The sequence below is a fragment of the Ornithorhynchus anatinus genome, chromosome X2 (genome assembly GCF_004115215.2).
Source record: "Ornithorhynchus anatinus isolate Pmale09 chromosome X2, mOrnAna1.pri.v4, whole genome shotgun sequence".
NCBI lineage: Eukaryota > Metazoa > Chordata > Mammalia > Monotremata > Ornithorhynchidae > Ornithorhynchus > Ornithorhynchus anatinus.
Genome location: NC_041750.1, coordinates 3,762,328 through 3,783,257, shown reverse-complemented (window position 1 = coordinate 3,783,257; position 20,930 = coordinate 3,762,328). Strand labels below are relative to the sequence as shown.

The 20,930-nt window shown below is 63.2% G+C and overlaps 1 protein-coding gene across 5 annotated transcripts; it reads left to right on the top strand.

Annotated features, from left to right (window-relative positions):
* Window positions 1-1,392: 1,392 nt before the first annotated feature.
* Window positions 1,393-20,539, top strand: RNF44 (ring finger protein 44). Of its 5 annotated transcripts, none has more exons than XM_029053149.2 (11): window positions 1,393-1,577; window positions 15,396-15,582; window positions 15,685-15,904; window positions 16,081-16,230; window positions 18,297-18,428; window positions 18,540-18,701; window positions 19,083-19,219; window positions 19,335-19,422; window positions 19,549-19,670; window positions 19,945-20,044; window positions 20,256-20,539. In XM_029053149.2, exons 2-11 carry the CDS (start codon window positions 15,476-15,478, stop codon window positions 20,316-20,318), a joined length of 1,281 nt encoding a protein of 426 aa, XP_028908982.1. In that variant the 5' UTR covers window positions 1,393-1,577; window positions 15,396-15,475; the 3' UTR covers window positions 20,319-20,539. The 5 variants fall into 5 exon arrangements, with proteins under 5 accessions (XP_028908982.1, XP_028908981.1, XP_028908980.1 ...); XM_029053148.2 differs by having other exon boundaries at window positions 18,294-18,428; XM_029053147.2 differs by having other exon boundaries at window positions 18,279-18,428.
* Window positions 20,540-20,930: the final 391 nt, after the last annotated feature.

The following is a 20,930-nucleotide window of genomic DNA, read 5'->3' as shown; positions in this document are numbered from 1 at the left end:
GGGACTGTCTCTATCTGTTGCCGACTTGTACATTCCAAGCGTTTAGTACAGTGCTCTGCACATAGTAAGCGCTCAATAAATACTATTGAATGAATGAATAATAATAATAATAATGACCATTAAGGCATTTGTTAAGCGCTTTCTATGTGCCAGGTACTGTTCTAAGCTCTAGGGTAGATATTCATTCATTCAATCGATTTACTGAGCACTTACTGTGTGCACAGCACTCATGAGCCAATCAGGTTGGACACAGACCCTGTCCCACATGGGGCTCGCAATCTTTATCACCATTTTACAGATGAAGAAACTGAGGCCCAGAGAAGTGAAGTGACTTGCCCAAGGTCACAGAGCAGACAAGTGGAGGAGTTAGAATTAGAACCCAAGTCCTTCTGACTCCCAGGTACGGGCTCTATCTCCTGGCCATGCTGTTTCCCACCTGCATAATGGAGGCCTTTTATGGGCAAGGAATGTGTCTGTTTATTGTTGTATTGGACTCCCCCAAGCGCTTAGTCCAGTGTTGTGCACACAGGAAGTGCTCAATCAATACGATTGAATGAATCGAATGAGTGATTCATTCATGAATGAATATTACTATTAGAGGACAATGACTTATTAATGACTAATTAGAGGACAGTGACTAATCAATTAGAATGAACGACTGAATGAATGATCAATCGATTGAAAGAAGGGGTCTCTCCCCAGCCACGTGCCCTCTTGGAGGCGGCTGGGGGAGGATCGCGGCTTAGTGCAAAGAGCCCGGGCTTGGGAGTCGGAGGACGTGGGTTCGAATCCCGCCTCGTCCACCTGTCTGCCGTGTGACCTGGGGCAAGTCACTTCACTTCTCTGGGCCTCAGTTCCCTCGTCTGTAAAATGGGGATGAAGGGTGTGAGCCTCAGTGGGACAACCCGATGACCTTGTATCTACCCCAGCGCTTAGAATAGTGCTTGGCACCTAGTAAGGGCTTAACAAATACCATTATTATTATTATTATTATTATTATTGTTAGGTCTGGGGGAGGGAGCGCTGCTGGCCGCTTCCCCTGGGGGGCGCAGACGGCGAGGCCCGCGGCCGGTTCCATCTGGAGGGGGCGGCGGGGTCCCCCCCCGGCCCCGCGGCGCGGATGGTGCGGCCCGCGGCCGGTCCCACTGGGCGGCGGAGGGGAGCCGCCCTCCCGCGCCTGCGCAGAGGAGCGGGCGCCCACCCCCTCGCTCCGCGGCGCGGATGGTGCGGCCCGCGGCCGGTCCCACTGGGCGGCGGAGGGGAGGCGTGCGGCTGCGCAGCAGCGGCGGCGGGGGCGGGGAGGGGGGCGTGGCCCCCGCGCTCCGCGGCGCGGATGGTGCGGTCCGCGGACGGTTCCACTAGGCGGCGGGCGGCGGGGGGGGACCCGGAGGCAGGCGGGCGGCGGCGGGGGCTGCCGAGGCAACATGAGCAGAGGCTGAGCGCGCGGCGGCGGCGGCGCGCGCACCGGAGCCGGACGGAGCCTCGGGGGCGCTGCGGCCGCGAGCACGCCCCCTCCCCTCCCCCTCCGCCCGGGGGGCCGGACTGTGCCGGCCCGCTCAGCCCCGCAGCGACGCCAGGTAAGGCGCCCGGGCCCGGACCCCGGGGCCGCCCCCGTGCACGCCGACCTCGCGCGCAGCTGCACCGCGGGGTGGGGGGTGGGTGTCCCGGGGCGGAGAGGGGCCGCTGCTGCAAGTGTCTCGGGCCGAGCGGCGTTGGCAGCCGCCGCGGGGGGGATCAGTTGGGGGCGGAGGGGGAGGGGGGGAAGCGGCGCTCGGGAACCGATTGGCTGGATGAAGATTACATAACGGGGCGGGGGGAGGGGGGGAAGCGGCGACAACAGCGTTTGGCACAGAGTGAGCGCTGAACGAGGTGCTTTGGTGTAATTAAGCGCTCCCCGAGCCGGCCGGGGGGGCGACCTTTTCCCCCTCGCAGCGAGGCGAGCGGGGGAGGGCCGAGCCCGCCCCCTCCCCTCTGTTCCGCGGGCGGGACGCCGCGCCCCCCGCTCCGGTCCCGGCCGGGGCTCAGCTGGGGCGGCCGCCGGGACGGAAGAGGGGCGGGGGGCCGAGGACTACAAGCCCCGGCATGCTCTGCGCCGCGCCCTCGCGTCACGTGGTGCAGGGCCCTGGGGCCTCTCGGCGCGCATGCGCGCCCCCCCCGCCCGGTCACCCGGGTAACGCAGCCAGCCGCTCTCCCGGCCGGCCGGCAGGGGGCAGCAGCGCGCAGCGCCCCCCCTCCGAGCTCGCGCGCGCCCTCTCGTGGCGCCCCCGTGGTTGGCGGCGAAACGACAATAATAATAACTGTGGTATTTGTGAAGCGCCTACTATGAACCAGGCACTGTACTAAGCGCCGCGGTGGAGACAAGCAAATCGGGTTGGACCCCTTCGCCGTCCCACAGTCTCGATCCCCATCTTAGTAGTAACGGGAATGGTGGTGGTGGTTAAGCGCTTACTGTGTGCCAAGCTCTGTTCCAGGCGCTGGGGTAGATACAGGGTGATCAGGTGGCCCCGCGTGGGGCTCACAGTCTTCATCCCCATTTTACGGATGAGGGAACTGAGGCCTGGAGGAGCAAAGTGACTTGCCCAAGGTCACAGAGCCGAGAAGTGGTGGAGCTGGAATTAGAACCCATGACCTCTGACTCCCAAGTCTGTGCTCTTGCCTCTAAGCCACGCTGCTGCTTAGTGGCTTTGTGTGTGTGTGTGTGTGTGTGTGTGTATATATATATATATGTATGTAGGTATATGTAGAGAGAAAGCGAGCGCGAGTGCCCTCATTCTTTCAGTTCATTCAGTCGTATTTATTGATAGCTCACTCCTAGGCCCGAGTTCTAGTCCTGCTGTAAGTGTGCTGTTTGTCCTTGGAAAAAATCACTTAGCCTCTCTGGAGTAAATTCAGTGAGCCCCTTGGAACATCAGTCATTCAATAGTCCCTTTCCTGGCTCCGTGTGTGTGTGTTTCGACTTGGTATTTATTGTTTACCTTGTCCCAATCAAATCAGATCATCTAATCTAAGCAGTGTCTTAGAGCCCAGGGCCCCGATCTCATCCCCACTTTGCAGAAAAGGAAACGGGGGAGGGTTGCGGGAGGGGCCGGAGAGGTTAGTTGACTTTCCTGATGTCACACAGCAGGCCAGTGGTGGAGCTGGAGCCGGGCCCAGGGGCTCCACTCCCGATCCCCTGCTCTTTCCTGCTAGACTCCCCCTCCTCCCCTCCTCCTCTGGCCAAGTGGAGCTGAAGGAAGCCAAACAAACACAAGTCGTTAATTTGGGAGGAGGGGGAGGCCTCCCCCAGAGAGATGAAGGAAGTGGGGGGTGGGGGGGACCCTTCCGTCTCCTGGGGCGGAGAACTGTGGTGCAACGACAGCAGGAAGCCGAGCTGGGTCTGCAGACCCAGGCCTGCCTACCTTTCCGGCAGTTGCCCAAGGAGGTGAGATTCGCATCTGACACCTACCTTAGCCGCCTCCTCCTGGGGCCTGGCTCGGGGCCAGGGAACGCGGACTGCCAGGATGAAGCCTCCTGGAGAAGTTTCCCCTCTGGAATTCATTCAGTCATATTGATTAAGCGCTAACTGTGTGCAGAGCACCGTAGTGAGCGCTTGGGAAAGAACAGGACCTCAGTAAACAGTGACAGTCCCTGCCCACAACCAGCTCACAATCTGGACCGTCAATCAGTGGAATTTAGGGAGCGCTTACCGGGGACTAAGCGCTAAAGAGAGATCCTAGCCGGACCGCGGTTTGGTCAGCCTGGGGAAATACTTGCCGTCCTGGGTTTTTGTGTGTGCGTGTGATATTTGTTAAGCACTTACTGCGTGCCAGGCATTGTAAAAATGTGGGTATCTGTTAAGGGCTTACTATGTGCAGAGCCCTGCTCTAAGCGCTGGGGTGGATACAGGGTAATCAGGTTGTCCCACGTGGGGCTCACCGTCTTAATCCCCATTGTACAGATGAGGGAACTGAGGCACAGAGAAGTTAAGTGACTTGCCCAGAGTCACACAGCTAAGTGGCGGAGGCAGGATTAGGACCCCCGACTTCTGACTCCCAAGTCCGTGCTTTTGCCACTAGGCCATGCTGCTTCATATTTATTAAGTGCTTACTATGTGCCAAGCTCAGTTCTAAGTACTAGGGTAGATAGGGGCTGATCAGGTTGTCCCTAGTGGCAAGAGCAGGAGCTTGGGAGTCAGAGGTCGTGGGTTCTAATCCCGGCTCTGCCACTTGTCTGCCGGGTGACCTGGGCAAGCCACTTCTCTGTGCCTCAGTGACCTCCTCTGTCAAATGGGGATGAAGACTGCGAGCCCCACGTGGGACAAGCTGATGACCTTGTCTGCCCCAGCGCTTAGAACAGTGTTGAGCAAGTACCATCATTATTATTGTCATTAGTAGTAGTAGTAGTCTTCATCCCCATTTGACAGATGAGGGAACTGAGGCCCAGAGAAGTGAAGCGACTTGTCCAAGGTCACACAGCAGACAAGGGGCGGAAGGGGGATTGGAACCCACGACCTCTGACTTCCAACCCGGGCTCTTTCCACTAAACCACGCTGCTTCGTGTTTCTACCCAAGAATTTAGAACAGTACTTGGCATATAGTAAGTGCTTAACAAATACCACTCCATTAATAATAATAATAATCCCTGTTTGATTGAGGCAACTGAGGCCTAGAGGAAAGGAAATGACTCGCGCAAGGTCCCACAGCAGGCAGCTGGCGGAGGCGAAATTCGAACCCAGGCCCGGGCTCTAACCATTAGGCGCTCCCCCCCCCCCCGCCGCGCGCGTGCGCGTTTCGGTTCCCAGGCTCCCGCGAGCCCGCAGCGGGCCGGGGGCCGTGACATCATTGGCCACTCGGCCAATCCCCGCGCGCCGGACGTTAGTTCATTTGCATCGCCGCTCTCCATTGGCTGGGGGGGGACGCTCGGGTTTTCCGCCCCCCCCTCCCCTCCCCTCCCGTCCCCTTTTTCTTAAAGCGGCCACGCTGTAAATCCGAAGCCCCGGCGAAGCGGCTTCGGGACTCGGTTGGGTGCTGACGTCACCGCGGTGCAGCCTGGTAAGGCTGACGTCATCGCCGGGCAACAGCCTTCCCCGGGATTTTTCGGATTCCGGCACGGGCCCCGTGGACATCCGGGCGGGGGGAGGGGGCGGGGAGCGGGCCGCCCCCAGCCCAGGCCACGTGCTTTGAACTCAGCTCCCCCGGCCCCGAGGGATTTAACTCTTCGAGCTCGGATGCACTGGGCTCTGTTGTTTGGTGTGTTTTTTTGTTTTTTTTTTTTTAAACCTCATTGTTATTTTTTGACCAGCGTCTTCCGGGGCAACGGGTATTTCCACCAACGGCCCAAAGGACTGGCCATTCGGTTTTGGAGTCAGGCGGCCCCCACTTGGCGGGGGGGGGGATTTTGTGTCCGCAACCCCTTCCTCACCTCGAGCTCGCCGGAAGTTAGGGCTGGTGCATGAGCCCAAGGGGCGAGCTTTAGGATCGCTCGGGAGAGAACGATGACACAGTAAGTGCGAGGACCCCCCTCCCGCCCCCCCCCCGACGACAAGAGGGCGTGTCCTTGGGGTCTCGGCCCGGACCAGCGGGGGACGCCCCCTTCCGGTGCCCTGTGAGAGCCGCCCCTTCCCCCCCGGGAGGGACAAAGTTAGTAACCCCCGGGACCTTCCAACCCCGAGGGTCACCCGGGCTCTCTAATAATCATAGCAGTAACGGTCATAATAAACGGATCCTGCTGGTACGATTTTTTTTTTTTTTTTTTTGTTTTTAAACGTGACGTTCGGTGCCTCCGGAAGAGCCGCTGCGGGGGCGGGGGGCGGGGGGGAGACCGAGACCGGCCTCCCGAATGCAAGATGGCGGCGCGGGGCTCTCTGTGGGAGGGGGGTCACGTGCGCCCAGAGGGGGCCGCCGATTGGCTCCCGCGGGGGCGGGGGGCGGGGCCGGGGGGGGCGCAGGCGCGTTTAGGCGGCGGGGCGCGCGCCTCCGCGCGCGCCGCCGGTCCTCGGCCCCGCGCAGGCGCGCCGCTGGCTGTTGGGAAGCCAATGTGGGGTTGGTGCCTCGCGGCGGCCGCCGAGGCGGGCGGTTCTTAAAGGGCCAGGCCGCCCCGGAACGCGCCGCCCCCCCCCCCCCCCCGGGAGGAAACAAAGGGGCCCCGGAAGCGGGCCCGGGGGGCGGGGTTCTTAAAGGGGCCGGGCCCCCAGCCCCGGGCCCACCGGACGGGACGGGAGCGGAGCGGACAAAGGGAACGCGAGCCCGGGCTTCGTGGCACGGGTAAGTGCGGAGCGGGGCGGGGGCGGGAGCCGCCTCCCCTTTCCTTTGTTGTGGCTTTAGTTTCCCACCGAGCACATGGTCGGGGGGAGGGGGCGGGGAGCGGCCGCTCTTAAAGGCACAGGGACCCCCCCCGCCCCCGGGGAGGAGGCGACGAGGGACGAGTCGCTTTATTGTTGGGAAGGGCGTCGTTGCAGCGCGCGGGGCTCCCTAATAACAACGAGCGCACGGCGGGAAGCGCTTGGCAGGGGCGGCCGCTGCAATAAGAGTCGCCTCGTGAAGGGCTTGCGCCGTGCTAAGCGCGGGGGCAGGGTCACCGGCCGGGCCCCCGCCCTGAATCCCCATTTTGCAGAGGAGGGAACTGCGAAGGAAGGGGCCGAGCATCAGGTTGGTATTTGCGAAGCGCTTCCTCGGGGCAGAGCTGGCGCGGGGGGGGGGGGAGATCCAGGGGCATCGGGTGGTTCCCCCCCTCCCCTCCCCCCCTCCCCCGGTGAGGCTCCCGGTCTTCATCCCCATTTGACGGAGGAGGTCACCGAGGCCCGGGGAAGCGAGGCGAGGCGCCCGCGGTCACCCAGGTGGCGGAGCCCGGAGTCGAACTCGTGACCCGGGACGCCCCAGCCCGGGGCTCCTATAATAAGAAGAAGAAGTTGGTATTTGTTAAGCGCCTACTACGTGCCGAGCACTGTTCTAAGCGCGGGGGTAGACACAGGGGAATCAGGTTGCCCCACGAGGGGCTCACAGGCCTCATCCCCGTTTTCCAGATGAGGGAACTGAGGCCCAGAGAAGTGAAGTGACTCGCCCACAGTCACACAGCCGACAAGTGGCAGAGCCGGGATTCGAACTCATGAGCCCTGACTGCAAAGCCCTCGCTCTTTCCACTGAGCCCCGCTGCTTCTCTGGCCCCTGAGCCCCGCCGCCCCGCTGGCTAGAGAGGAGCGGATGGGGTTGGAGGCGGCCGTCCCCATTTCACAGACGAGGGAGCCGAGGCCCAGAGGAGCGGACGAGCGCCGGAGCCGGGATTCGAACTCACAACCTCCCGATCCCCGTCCGTCCCCCCCCCCCCCCAGGCCCCGGGTTCTGTCCGCTACACCCCGCCGCCCCTCCTATAAATACGACCGGAGGAAGCCGACGGAGGAGACGCGGCCCCTGACCCCCCGAGGAGCTTCCAGTCCAGCCGGGCGACACGAGGACGGACCGCGCCAGGCCCCCCCGGGGAATGTCGGAAATAAATTAAATTCCTTCCCCGTACCTGTAAAGATCCGGGCCGAAATGGCTTTGGAGGTGGTGGGCGCGCAAGGGCCGAGGCCGTGGGGAAGCCGAAGAGAAGCTGTAGGAATGAGGTGGGGGTCGGGAAGGTGACAGGGTGGGGAGATGATGCTCGGGACGGGGTCCGACGCATAGTAGGTGCTTAAGAGATACCCCCCCGGGGGGGGGGGAGATCATCTGTTTCTCCAGCTGGGGAAACCGAGTCACCGAAGGGCGAAGGCAGTTGGCCACAGGCCCGTGGCGGGGCTTGGTAGAGGGGTTACGGGAAGGATGCCTCCAAGTCAAGAGCGATTCAGCTTCGCGGCGCGAGGCCCGGGCGTCGCCGCGAGAAGCAGCGTGGCCTAGTGGAGAGAGCCCGGGCCCCGGAGTCGGCGGACCTGGGTTCGAATCTCCGCCCCGTCCCCGCTGGGCCACTCGGGTCGCTTTATTTCTCTGCGCCTCAGTTCCCTCGGCTGTACAAGTGGGGATTCCGTACCTGTCCCCTGTCCCAGCGCTCAGTATAGCGCTTGACCCGTATCACACGTTTTCCCCCACTTCAAAGCCCTACCGAAGGCTCACCTCCTCCGAGAGGCCTTCCCGGACTAAGCCCCCCTTTTCCTCAGCTCCCCCTCCCCTCCGCGTTGCCTCGACTCGCACCCTTTGCTCTCCCCGCCTCTCCCCACGGCACTCGTGTATATGTACGTACGCAGCTTTATAACTCCATTTATTTCTATCTGCCCGTTTACTTGTTTTGATGCGCATATATCTATGATTCTGTCTATATTGAGGCCCGTTGATTTGTCTTGATGTCTGTCTCCCCCATTCTAGACTGTAAGCCCAGCGTGGGCAGGAATTGTCTCTATTGCTGAACTGTACTTTCCAAGCGCTTCGTACAGCGCTCTGCACGCAGTAAGCGTTCTAGAAATGCGATCGAAGGAATCAGATGAATGTAGTAAGTGTTTACCATATACCCTTGTTATTATTCTTTATTACCGGGTTGCTGGGACTCCTAATCCCAACGAGGCAGGGATTTTGAGTGACTCTGCTGACCGAGGTGGTCTTGGATGGCCCTGGGCTGGGGCCCGGGGGTCTCGGGAGACACCCCCCCCCCCTCCGGTTTCCATCCAGGTAGTGATAATTGTATCTGTGAAGCACTTAGGGTGCTCCAGGCACTGTACTGAGCGCTGGAGCAAATCGGGTCGGACGCAGTCTCTGTCCCACGTGGGGCTCGCGGTCTCAAGCCCCGTTTTTACGGATTGAGGTGACTGAGGCACAGCGAGGTGAGGGGACTCGTCCGAGGTCACGCGGCAGACAGGTGGCGGAGCCGGGATGGGGACCCGCCACCCGCTGACTCTGTGCGGGGTCCTGTGCCGAGCACCGGTTGCAGGGGTGGTCTGGGCCCTCGGGGGGGTTTAGGATCCAGCAGGGGAGACAGACACCAAACAACCCACAGGCCGGGGAGGAAGAAGTGGTTGGCATAAGAAGCGGGCGCAAGCGTCCGTGCGGAAAGCCGTGCGTGCCCCCGCTCGCACCCGCCCTCCTGCCCTTCGCCTCCGCAGATCGCCACCCTCCCCGACTCCACCGCGCGAGGCTCAAATCACACCTCCAGGAAGCCTTCCCGGACTGATCTCTCCGCTCCCTCCCCTGCCCCCCGTCGAGCCCTTAGGTGCTCCCCCCCTCAACCCCAGCACTCGTCTACCTTTCTTTAAACCGTTGCTTCCCCCGCCGGCCGTTTACGTTGACATAAAAATTACGGTATTTGTCGCAGGGTACTGAGCACTGGGCTAGACGCAAGGACAGCCCCTGCCGACACGGGGCTCGTAACTGTTAATCTAAGGGGGAGGGAGAGCGGCTGTTGGGTCCCCGTTTTGTTTTGTTTTTTAACAGACGAGGAAACTAAAGCCCGGAGACGTTAACCGAGTTGTCCAAAGTCACGCAGGAGGCCACCGGCAGAGGCCGGATTAGAACCCAGGTCCTCGGGCTTCTATTTGTTAATTTTTAGCGGTCCTTGTTAGGCGTTTACGGTGGGCCGGGCACTGTTCTAAGCGCTGGGGTAGAGACGCGGTTGTCAGGTCGGACACGGCCCCTGTCCCTCATGGGGCTCACGGTCCCTATTTTACAGGTGAGGGAACCGAGGCCCGGAGACCTGAAGCGCCTGGCCCAAGGTCACACAGCAGACAAGAGGGGGAGTTTGGTTTAACGCCCGCCTGCCCCACTCGATCGAAAGCTCCTTGAGATCGGGGATGGTGTCTACTAACCGTAGGGTTGTCTCCCAAGTGCTTCGTACGGCGAGGGCGGGGATCTCCTGGACTCTCCCGAGTGCTCAGTGCAGTGCTCTGCGCCGAGTTAAGTGCTCCGGGAATACCATTGATCGCTTGACCTGGGGAGAAGAAAAGTGAGCGGGGGAGGGCCTCCCGGAGGAGGGGGCCGTTTCTATAGCGCTCCGGAGACGGCGGAGGTTCACCATGGATCGGAAAGGGGAGGGGGGATTCTCAGCTGCTCGTTGTGGGCGGGGAATGTGCCCGTTTGTTGTTGTATTGGACTCTCCCAAGCGCTCAGTACAGTGCCCTGCACGCCGTAAGCGCTCGATAAATACGATCGACTGAGCGAGCGAATTGTCCGGCCATCCGCAAGAGTCCCGTGGGAGAGCGGAGGATTCTCAAGGTTGGAGTCCACCGTGAAGAAGAGACACCCCCGCCCCTCCCCGTCCCTCCTCTCCCCGGGCCTGTAGAGAATAATAATAATAATGTTGGGATTTGCTAAGCGCTTACTATGTGCCGAGCACTGTTCTAAGCGCTGGGTTAGACACATGGGAATCAGGTTGTCCCACGTGGGGCTCACAGTCTTAATCCTCATTTTACAGATGAGGTAACTGAGGCACCGAGAAGTTAAGTGACTTGCCCAGAGTCACACAGCTGACAAGCGGCCGAGCCGGGATTCGAACCCATGACCTCTGACTCCAAAGCCCGTGCTCTTTCCACTGAGCCACGCTAGAGAAGCAGTGCGGCCTAGTGGCTAGATCCCGGGCCTGGGAATCGAAAGGACCTGGATTCTAATCCCGGTTCCGCCACTTACCTGCTGTGTGACCTTGGGCAAATCACTTCTCTGGGCCTCAGTTATCTCATCTGTAAAATGGGGATTGAGACTGGGAGCCCCACGTGGGACGGGGACGGTGTCCAACCCGATTTGCTCGTAGCCATTTCAGGGCTTAGTATAGTGCCCGGTTCATAGTAAGCGCTTAACAAATACCGTCATCGTTATTCTGTGCCTCGGTTCCCTCATGAGTAAAATGGGATTCAATGCCTGTTCGCCCTCCTACATAAACTGGGAGCCCCACGTGGGACCCGTTTATCAGGTATCTCCCCCTGCTCTCAGTACACTGCCTGGCATAGAGTAAGCGCCTAACGAATACCACAACTATTACGACTATGGTGTAATTACAGTATAATAATTGAGGTACTCATTAAGTGCTTACTTGATGCCATTCATTCCATTCATTCCATCCATTCAACCGTATTTATTGAGCACTCGCCGGGTGCCGAGCACTCGACCGAGCGCTTGGAAAGGACAATGGGGCAAGAGAGACAATCCCCGCTCACACCGGGCTTACAGTCTAGAAGGTGCCGAGACTGTACTAGATGTTGGGAGAGACGGCGGATCGGACACAGGGGTGGGGGGTGGCGATACGAGGACACGATTAGACATAGTCCCTGTCCCAAACGAGGCTCGCGGTCTAAAGGGGAGGAAGAGCGGGGAGTAATCTCCATGTTAACCGTGGTTTTCGTTAAGCGTTTACCCCGTGTCGGGCACTGTAGTACGCGCCGGGACAGATGCAACGATAATCGGGTCCCACTTGGGCTTCGCCGCCTGCGGAGGGAGAACGGGGTTCGAATCCCCATGCTGCAGGTGAGGAAACCGAGGCCCAGGCTTGGCCAAGGTCCCACCGCAGGCGGGTGGCGGAGCCGGGGTGAGAGCCCGGGTCTCCCGACCCCCAGGCCCGATGCGGAAGGAGGCAGGCCCGGGAAGCGGCTCCTCTCTTCTTGGGCCGTTCCAGGGGTGCAGAGGGGCAGGGTCCGGGGGAGGGACCTCACGCTCCCCCTCTCCTCTTCCTCTCCCCCTCCCCGCTGCCCTTCCTCCTCCTCCTCCTCCTCCCTCTCATTCATCCATGCGATTGTATTTATTGAGTGCTTCTCGTGTGCAAAGCGCCGTGCTAAGCGCTTGGGAGAGCACAGGAGAGCGGTGAATAATAACAACAATGTTGGTATTTGTTAAGCGCTTACTAGGTGCAGAGCACTGTTCTAAGCAATAGAATAGAATAGACCCAATCCCTAGGGACAGTGAGCTCCGGACCATTTCTGAGCTTCGACGGAGTTCCCGGGAACAGGCGAGAGAGAGCGAGGGGGAGAGATTGAGGAGGAAGGGCGGCGGGGGAGAGGAGAGGGAGAGACAGTCTTCTGTCCAGTGTCCGGTTAATTTGATCCATGTGGCCCGCTAATGCAAGACACACACACAAAACATCTACACCGAGGCCCAGATTATCAGCATGGGATGTCCACCCTCAGAACCTTAACCAGATTAATACCAGGTACACGTACGTGCACGCGTGCGCACGCGTGTTGAGTACGCGGGCGGGGGGAGCAGTCTGGGGGTCCCGAGCGCGGATTGGCCTCAGGGTGTCGGGATGGCGGGGGGGGCGGGAGACCCCGGGCCCACACCTCTTTTCCCTCGGAGACGGGACCGGGTTACGGGTGGGGGGCGGAGGGGAGGGAATCCCGGACTCGACGGCCCCGGTGGATGTGTCCCCGGGGGCGATAACGTCCATCGATCGGTCCCACCGATTGGAGTGTTTACCGTCTCCGGCTCACCGGAGCGAGCGCTCGGGAGAAGACGGCGTGAGGAGTTGGTAGACACGTTCCCGGCCCACGAGGAGTTTACCGTCTAGAGGGAGAGACGGGCATTAATAGAAATAATTAAATGACGGATGTGGACATAATTGCCGTGGGGCCGAGGCGGGGAGGGAAGCGCTCGAAACCAAGTGCGACGGTGCCGCAGAGGGGAGCGGGAAAAGAGGAATAAGACATTTATCAAGTGCCCTCCAGGTGCCCCGCTCCGGGTCCGACAGAAAATAATCTCATCGGACAGTCCCCGTCCCACAGGGAAGGAGAGCGGGCGTTGGTTCATTCATTTGTATTGATTGAGCGCTCACTGTGTGCAGAGCGCTGTACTCAGCGCTTGGAAAGTACAATTCGGCAACAGATGGGGACGATCCCCGCCCGACAACGGGCTCCCAGTCTAGAAGGGGGAAGACAGACAGCAAAACAAAGCAAGTAGACAGGCATCCATAGCATCAAAGCGGGTAAATAGAATTATAGGCACCTCATCTCCCCATTTTACAGCCGAGGGAACTGAGGCCCAGAGAGGTTAAGCCGGGTGCCCCGGGGTCTCGGGAACAGCTTGGACTGTGTGCGCTGCGGTGTCTGACCGCACGGTCTTGGATCCATCCAGGCGCTGCTTGGGTTGCTACTCGGTACTTACTGAGCAGTTAAATACCGTTTTTATTACTGTTTATTTACTGAATCTGACCTAATTATCTCAAATCTACCCCAGTGCTTGGCACATAATCCCTAAATTCGCGATTATTATTATTGTTGTTGCCGGTGTCCGACCTGATTATCTTGCATCTGTCTCATCACTTAGCTCGGTGCTTTGTATATAATAAGCCCTTAAATGCAGTTATCGTCGTCGTCGGACTGTGTTCGACCTGATTATCGTGTCTCCACCCCAGCATTTAGCTCAGTGCTTGGCACACAGTAAGCCCTTAAATACCGTTGTTCTTGTTAGACTGTCCCCGACCTGATGATCTACCCCAATGCCTAGTACAGAGCTTGGCACATTGTAAGCGCTTCACGAGTGCCGCGGTTATTATTATTCATTCGATAGTTTTTATTGAGCGCTTATTGTGTGCAGAGCACTGTACTAAGCGCTATCAGCATAAGACGCAGTCTCTGGCCTCGGGTTTACCAGTCTGAAGTGGGGAGCAACGCATAGGGATTGATTGGTTGATTGAGAAGCAGCATGGCGTAGTGGATAGAGCACAGGCCTGGGAATCACGAGGACCTGGGTTCTAATCCCGGCTCCACCACTTGCCCGCAGTGTGACCTCGGGCCAGTCACTTAGCTTCTGTGTGCCTCAGTTGCCTCCTCTGTAAAAGGGGGATGAAGATTGAGTCCTATGTGGGACAGGGACTGTGTCTGATCCGATCATCCCCTTTCTAAAACTCAGTGTTTAGTGCAGGGCCTAACACCTAGTAAATGCATAAGACTGTAAACTTGTTGTGGGCAGGGAATATGTCTGTTTTATTGTTACGTTGTTCAGTCCCGGACGCTTTGTGGTGCTCTGCACGTAGTAAGCGTTCAATAAATATGATTGAATGTAGGAATGAACAAATGCCGTAATTACTATTATTATTATTATTATTATCCGGTGGCGGGGGAATCTCCCGGGCCCTGCGTTGACAGAGGCCTGCTGGGGGCCAAGCTCTGTACTGGGCAGTTGTCCGGGGGCAGGGGGTGGGCTGGACCCACAGGCCCTTGTGGTCCGAGCTGGACTACAGTGCTCTGCACACAGTAAGCGCTCCGTAACTCTAGATTGCAAGCCCGTTGTGGGCGGGGATTGTCTCTCTCGTCATATGGTACTTTTCAAGTGCATAGAACCGTGTCCTGCACACAGAAAGCACTCAGTAACTCTAGACTGCAAGCCCGTTGTGGGCGGGGACTGTCCCTCTTTTTTGTCCTATTGGGCTTTCCAAGCGCGTGACACAGTGCTCTGCACACAGTCAGCGCTCGAGAAATACGAATGAATGAATGAATGAAATCTGAATGAATGAATGAATGAATGGACGTCGGCTGAATGGCTGCCTGGCCCGGGGGGAGTTCGCCGAGTGTCCAGCAGGGGGCAGGAGGGGCCGGGCGAGCGGCGGCCGGGGGGGGCGGGGCTCCGGGGGAGGCGAGGAGTTCGCAGGGTGGCCAGCAGGGGGCGGAGCTCCGGACGGGGCCGGGAGTTTGCGGAGTGACCAGCAGGGGGCAGCACGGGGGTCGGGAGTTTTGGGGGAATGGCCAGCAGGGGGCAGCACGGAGGCCGGGAGTTGGCGGAGTGGCCAGCAGGGGGCAGCACGGGGGCCGGAAGGTGGCGGAGTGGCCAGCAGGGGGCAGCACGGGGGCCGGGAGGTGGCGGAGTGGCCAGCAGGGGGCAGCACGGGGGCCGGGAGTTTTGCGGAGTGACCAGCAGGGGGCAGCACGGGGGCCGGGAGTTGGCGGAGTGGCCAGCAGGGGGCAGCACGGGGGCCGGGAGTTTTTGCGGAGTGACCAGCAGGGGGCGGCACGGGGGCCGAGAGTTGGCGGAGTGGCCAGCAGGGGGCAGCACCTGGGCCGGCCCTCGTTCGGGTCCGCGGCAAATCCATCTACCTCCGGCACAGAGTCCCGACACCCGAGTTGAACTGTCCTCTCCCAACGCTCGGTACGGTGCTCTGCACACAGGAAGGACCCAAGAAATACGATTGTCCGAACGAGTCCCAGCCCCGACCCGGCCAAGGGCCCCCTCGGTGACCGCGGACAATTCACCGTTCCCTCCCCGGGACGTGATGTGGATAAAATGAGAAGGTTGGAGTGGTCGGGCTCCGGGAAAATGAAAGCACCGCGGATCCGATGTCTAGGATGATGGTTGTTTCCCAGACCCTGGCAGGCCCCCCACCCCGGACCCCCACCCCTCCCCCCGCCCTACGCCGGGTGTTTCGGACGGGTCAGGGAGCGGAGGAGGGGGGAGAGGGAGGGCCGCCCGTACGTGCCCGTCCCGCTCCGGCCGGCCACCGGCCCCCTCCCGGCCCGCCTGACGCACCCCCTCTCCGCCCCCCAGCAGAGCCCGCGGGACTGGCACCGCCCCCCGCCCCGAGCCCGCGGCCCCGAAGCCCTCCCCGCCTGGCCGACGTCTCCCCAATGCGACCATGGGAACTGGCGGTGACTAGGCGGCCTCCCTCCGACCCCTTGGCCCAGCGGCGCTTCTCCGGGGGTCCCTGCGGCGTCCCGGCCCATCTCCGGCGAAGGTGAGGGGGTCCGGGAGGGGGCGGGGTCCGGGCGGCGGGGAGGACGGGGGGCGGGGGGAGGCGGGGTCCGGGCCCCCTGACCGGCGGCCCTCTGCGTCGCAGCCCGGCCACGCGGCGCCCTTGGGGTCGCCGGGACCGCCCCCCGGCCGCCGGGCCGGCCCAGGATGAGAACGCGGCCCGGCCCCCGTTCCCGCAGCCGCCGCCCCGCGCCCCGCTAGATGAGCCCCGAGCCTTCGCTCTCGCCAGCACAGCGCCCCGAATGCTGCACCCGGCCGCCCACCCGCCCCAGCAGACGCCATTCATGGTCGATCTCCACGAGCAGGTACGGCCGCGGGGCCCACCCGGAGGAGGGCTGGGCGTAGACGGTTAAGCCGCCCGACAAATGCCATCGACGGATCGCCGGCGGATCGGGAGCCGCCCGGGATCGGCCCGGGGGCCGAGGGGGCCTGGTCGCCGCCCCCCCCCGACTCAGCTTGGCTCCGGTTTTGCTTTTTCCAGGTTCATCAGGGCCCGGTCCCTCTGTCCTACACGGTTACCACGGTGACGGCCCAAGGCTTCCCCATCCCTGGGTGCAGCACGCAGCAGCTCCCAGGATGCTCCGTCATGTTCAGCGGTCAGCATTACCCCCTCTGCTGCCTCCCGCCCCCGGTGAGCAGGGGGAGCCCCGGGGGCGGGGGGCGGCGGGGCGGACGGACGGAGCCGAGAGCTCGTCGCACCCCTCGGCCACGTCGTCGTCGTCCCGTCTTTTATAAACGTTCACAACCCCCGCTTCGCGTGGTCCGTACCTTTCACCCCCTCCCGAGCCGGGAAGGCGGGCGTGTGACTCTCGGTCTTCTGTGGGCAGAGCACCGTGCCGGGGGGCGGAGCACCGGGCCGGGCTCCCGAGCACCGGAGGGGGTGCCTGCCCGTTGTCGAGCACCGTGCCGGGCACCTGGAGGGCGCGATCCGAGCGGTTGGTGCCGTCCCGGCCTCTGGGAGACTTAGGCTCTGGCGGGGGAGATGGGCGGGCGCGCCGAACCGGTGGGGATGAGCTTGGCGTCGTCGGTCGAATTTATCGAGAGCTTACTCTTGTGCAGAGCCCTGTACCGAGCTCTTGGGAGAGTATAAACGGACACGTTCCCCGCCCACAACGAGCCGACGGTCTAGATTGGGAGACAGACATTAGTAGAGATAGGTGAATGATAGGTATGGACAAAGTGGTGTGGGGCTGGGGGCGGGTGGTAAATAGAGGGGGCGAGTCAGGGCGACGCAGAGGGGAGAGGGAGAAGCGGAAAGGAAGGCTCAGTCAGGGAAGGCCTCTCGGAGGAGATGGGCCTTCGATGAGGCTTCGAAAGGGGGCGGGGTCCCCGTCCGTCGGATATGAGGAGAGAGGGAGGGTGTCGAAGACCTGAGGCGGGGCGTGGGCGAGAGGTCAGAGGCGAGCCAGACGAGATGGAGGTATAGCGAGAAGGTTGGCGGTAGAGGAGCAAAATGCGCGGGCCGGGCCGTAGCGGACGATCGGCGAGGGGCGGTAGGAGGGGGCGTGGAGATCGGGGGCTTTAAAGCCGAGGGTGCGGAGGCAGACCCAAAGGAGACGGGGGAGCGGGTCAAGGGTGGCCGACGGCGTCGGCCAACCCGGGGGCCGGACTGTCGCCCGTCGAAGCCCCGCGGGGGTGGGCCCTGGGAGGCCCTCACACCCCGCTCACCTCTGGTGACCGAGAGAACCCGGTTATGGACCAGCGCCGCAGGAGGGTCCTGCGGGTGATGGTGCCGTAAGGGGCACCTCCTCCCTCTCTCTCCGTCCTCGGTCTCAGTGCCGGGGGTGGGTTGGGGCGCCCCTTGTCCCCTTCGGCCAGGTGGAGACCCAGGGGGTGATGGGTGGATTGGGTCCCCGAGGAAAGAGATTCCCTGGTTTTCAGGTGGGTGGGCAGGCACCCCGCCCCCGCCCCTGCCCCTCCCTCCTCTGGCCCCTTCCCCCCACCCCGCCAACCCCAGAACCCGGAGCCGGGCTGGGACCCCAGCTGACCGCCTCCCCCTTTCTCTCCCCGAACCTGCCCCTCTCCCTTTTCCGCCATCTCTCTTTCTCTTTGTGGTACTCTGTCTCTCTGAGTGTTTGACCCTCTCCCTTTCTTTTTCCTCCCGTCTCTTCTGGTCTCTTCTTCTCTGTCCCCTCAACTCTCTTTTGCTCTGTCTCTGGTTGGCTTCATCTGTCCGTCTGACTTTCTCTGCCTCTCCACGTTGGTCTCTGTCTCCCTGCCTGTTTCTGCTCTCTGTCTCTTTGTTTCTATCCCTGGGTTTCTTTCGTTGCCCCCACCTGCCTTTCTGTGTCTCTGTTTCTCTTTGTCCCTGTCTCTCTCTCGCTCTGTCTCCACGTATCTTTCTATGTTTGTCTCTGAGTTTCTTTCTCCATCCTCCTGTCCGTCTCCTTCCGTCTTTTCTCTCTGTCCCTGTGTCTCTCTCTGTCTGTTTTTCTCTTTGTCCCTGTCTCTCTCTGTGTGTCTTGTTCCATCTGGCTTTCTCTTTGTCCCGTGTCTCTTCCGACTCTCTGTCCGGTTTTCTCCCTCTCCGTGCCTCTCCGTCCCCGCTTCTCTGTCTCCGTCCGCCTCTCCGTTCCTCTCTCTTTCTCCGTCCTCCTGGTCTCCATCCGCCTCGGTCTCCGCCTCCGTCGGTGTCGGCGTCTCTCCCCCCCCCCCGCCCGTGTCCGGCAGCTGATCCAGGCGTGTGCCCTGCAGCAGCTGCCCGTGTCCTACCAGACGTTCCCCCCGCTCATCTCCAGTGACCATTACATCCTGCACCCCCCACACCAGCCGCCCCACATGGCCCCCCTGGGCCAGTTCGTGCCTCTCCAGCCCCAGCACCCGCGCATGGTAAGTCGCGGGGCCGGGGGGCCGGGGGGCGGGGGGCGTCGAGGAGCCCGGCTGACCGCCCCCCCCCCCCCCCCCCGCCGCCCCTCGTGCTCTCTGTCTCCCCCGGCCCAGCCTCTGCAGAGGATAGACAACGACGTGGAGCTACGAGAACAGAACCCCATCGGGGCCTTCACCTACACTCCCCCCTCCCACCACACCCCGGCCCTCTCCCCCTCCGTCCCCCTGCATTACCTCCCCCACGACCCGCTGCACCAGGAACTGCCCTTCGGCGTGGTAAGTTGGGTCGGTCGAATCCGTTGAGCGCTTCCCCCGCGCGGAGCACTGTCCCGAGAGGACGGGAGGACGATAGACGCGTGCCCTGCCCGCGGCGAGCCTACGGTCTGGCGGGCGCGGGGGGCGGGCACCCCTCCTGGCGCCACCCTCCCGGCCGCCCTGCTTCCGGGCCCTCCTCCCGCTCCCCTCGGCCACCCTCCCCCCGGTGGGCACCGAGCCCGGGCAGGGGAGGGGGGGCGGCCGCGGGGACCCGCCCCCGGGCCGTTCCCGACGGTCCGTCCGGGGGTCCCCGAGCCCGGCGGGCGGTCCCCGGGCGGCGGGGGGGAACCGTCCCCTCCAGGGCGCTCCTCCTCCTCCTCCTCCTCCTCCTCTCTCCCTCAGCCGTACCCTCCCATGATGCCACGGAGACTGAGCGCCCAGAGATACCGACTGCAGCAGCCCCTGCCCCCGCCGCCCCCGCCCCCGCCTCCCCCGCCCCCGCCGCCGCCCTACTACCCCAGCTTCCTGCCGTATTTCCTGTAAGTACCCAGCCGGCCCCGGATCGGGACCGGGGGCGGTGGAGTCCGGTGGGAGCCCGGCTTGGCAGCCCTCCGCCCTCCGCCCGTCTCCCTCACGCCCCCGTCCTCTCCCCAGCTCCATGCTTCCCGTGTCACCGACGGCCGTGGGCCCCACGATCAGCCTGGATCTAGACGTGGATGACGTGGAGATGGAGAACTACGAGGTGACCGCTCCCCGCCGGGCCGGGCCTGCGGGGCTCCCTCCGCGAGCCGGGGGAGAGGACGGGGCCGGAGGGCGGTCCCGGCCCCCCGCCCTCTCACCCCCTCCTCCCCGTCCTCGTCCCGCACAGGCGTTGCTGAGCCTGGCCGAGCGGCTGGGGGAGGCCAAGCCCCGGGGGCTGACCAAAGCCGACATCGAGCAGCTGCCCTCGTACCGCTACAACCCCGAGAACCACCAGTCGGAGCAGACTCTGTGAGCGCCCCCCTCCCCGCCCCGGCCCCTCCGGACCCCCGGCCCGCCGCGGGCGGGGGACGCGTCCGTCCCGTTGTTCTAGCGCCCTGCGCACGGTGAGCGCTCAGTCGACGTGATGGACGTGACCGACTCGCCCCAGGCCTCGCCGCCCCTCCGGGTCACGTGGGGCCCCGGGCCCTCCCGAGGATCACCGAGCCCATCCCCCGCCTTTCCCCGGGCCTCCGGGGCGGCCCCCGAGGGCTCTGACCGGGGGGTGTCCGCCCCGCCCCCGCAGGTGCGTCGTCTGCTTCAGCGACTTCGAGGCCCGGCAGCTCCTCCGCGTCCTCCCCTGCAACCACGAGTTTCACGCCAAGTGCGTGGACAAGTGGCTGAAGGTAACGAGCACCCCCGGGGCGTCCCGAGGCCGGGAGGGAGGGGGCGGCTCCAAAAGGGCCGGGCCGGGCCCGCAGATCCCGGACCCCCCGGCCCGGGCAGACCCGGGGGGCGGGGGGTGGAAGGGCTGGGAGGGTGAGGGGGGGAGGACGACTCTCCCCTCGTGTCCCTCGGCTGCGCCCCCATCCCGGGCCCGCTCTCCCCCCAACGCAGGCAAACCGGACTTGCCCCATCTGCCGCGCGGACGCCTCGGAAGTGCACCGGGAGGCGGAGTGAGGGCCCCCGCCGCTCCCCCCCGCACGCCACCGCCGGAGACGGAGAGGACCTCGGGCGGCCCGGCCCGGCCCGGGGTCGGGGGGCGGGAGAACCCCGGCCCGCCTCATCCAGCGAGGCCCCGGCTCCCCCCGGACTCGCACTCCCAGCCCCGGGGCCCCTCTCCCCGGCCCCCGGCCCGCCCGCCCGCCCGAGCCGGTTCTGGGACTGCGCGCGCCATGGTCGGCCACGCCTCCGAGCCCCGCTCCAAAGACTGGCCCCTCCGGCCCCCCGGGCCCCGCTCCGCCTCCCCCGCCCCCCCGCCCGCCTGCCGTCCGCAGGGCCCCGGGGCCTCTCTCGTCTCTGCCCGCCCTCGGGGGGCCGGAGCCCGGGGGGCCTGCGAGGGGCCGACGGGGGTGGGCCGAGGATACGAACACCCTCCTCTCCCCCCGCTCCCCTCCCCGTGGGCGGCCACCCCCCCACCCAGCGATGGGGGTCATCGGAGCGAGTGCCGGCGGGGGGCGGTCCCCCGGGACGGACTCGACCGAGCGGGTTCCCCCCCGACCCCGACGGGACCGGAGGCCGAGCCCGGGGGGAGCCGGGAGTCCGGGCGCCCCGAGGGGCTCTCGCCCCCTT

Coding starts and splice junctions, on each gene's coding strand:
- RNF44 (XM_029053145.2), top strand. CDS start 15,476: ATGCGACCATGGGAACTGGCGGTGACTAGGCGGCCTCCCTCCGACCCC. Junction 15,583..15,684: donor CCGGCCCATCTCCGGCGAAG/GTGAGGGGGTCC, acceptor TCTGCGTCGCAG/CCCGGCCACGCGGCGCCCTT. Junction 19,220..19,334: donor AGCTTCCTGCCGTATTTCCT/GTAAGTACCCAG, acceptor TCCTCTCCCCAG/CTCCATGCTTCCCGTGTCAC.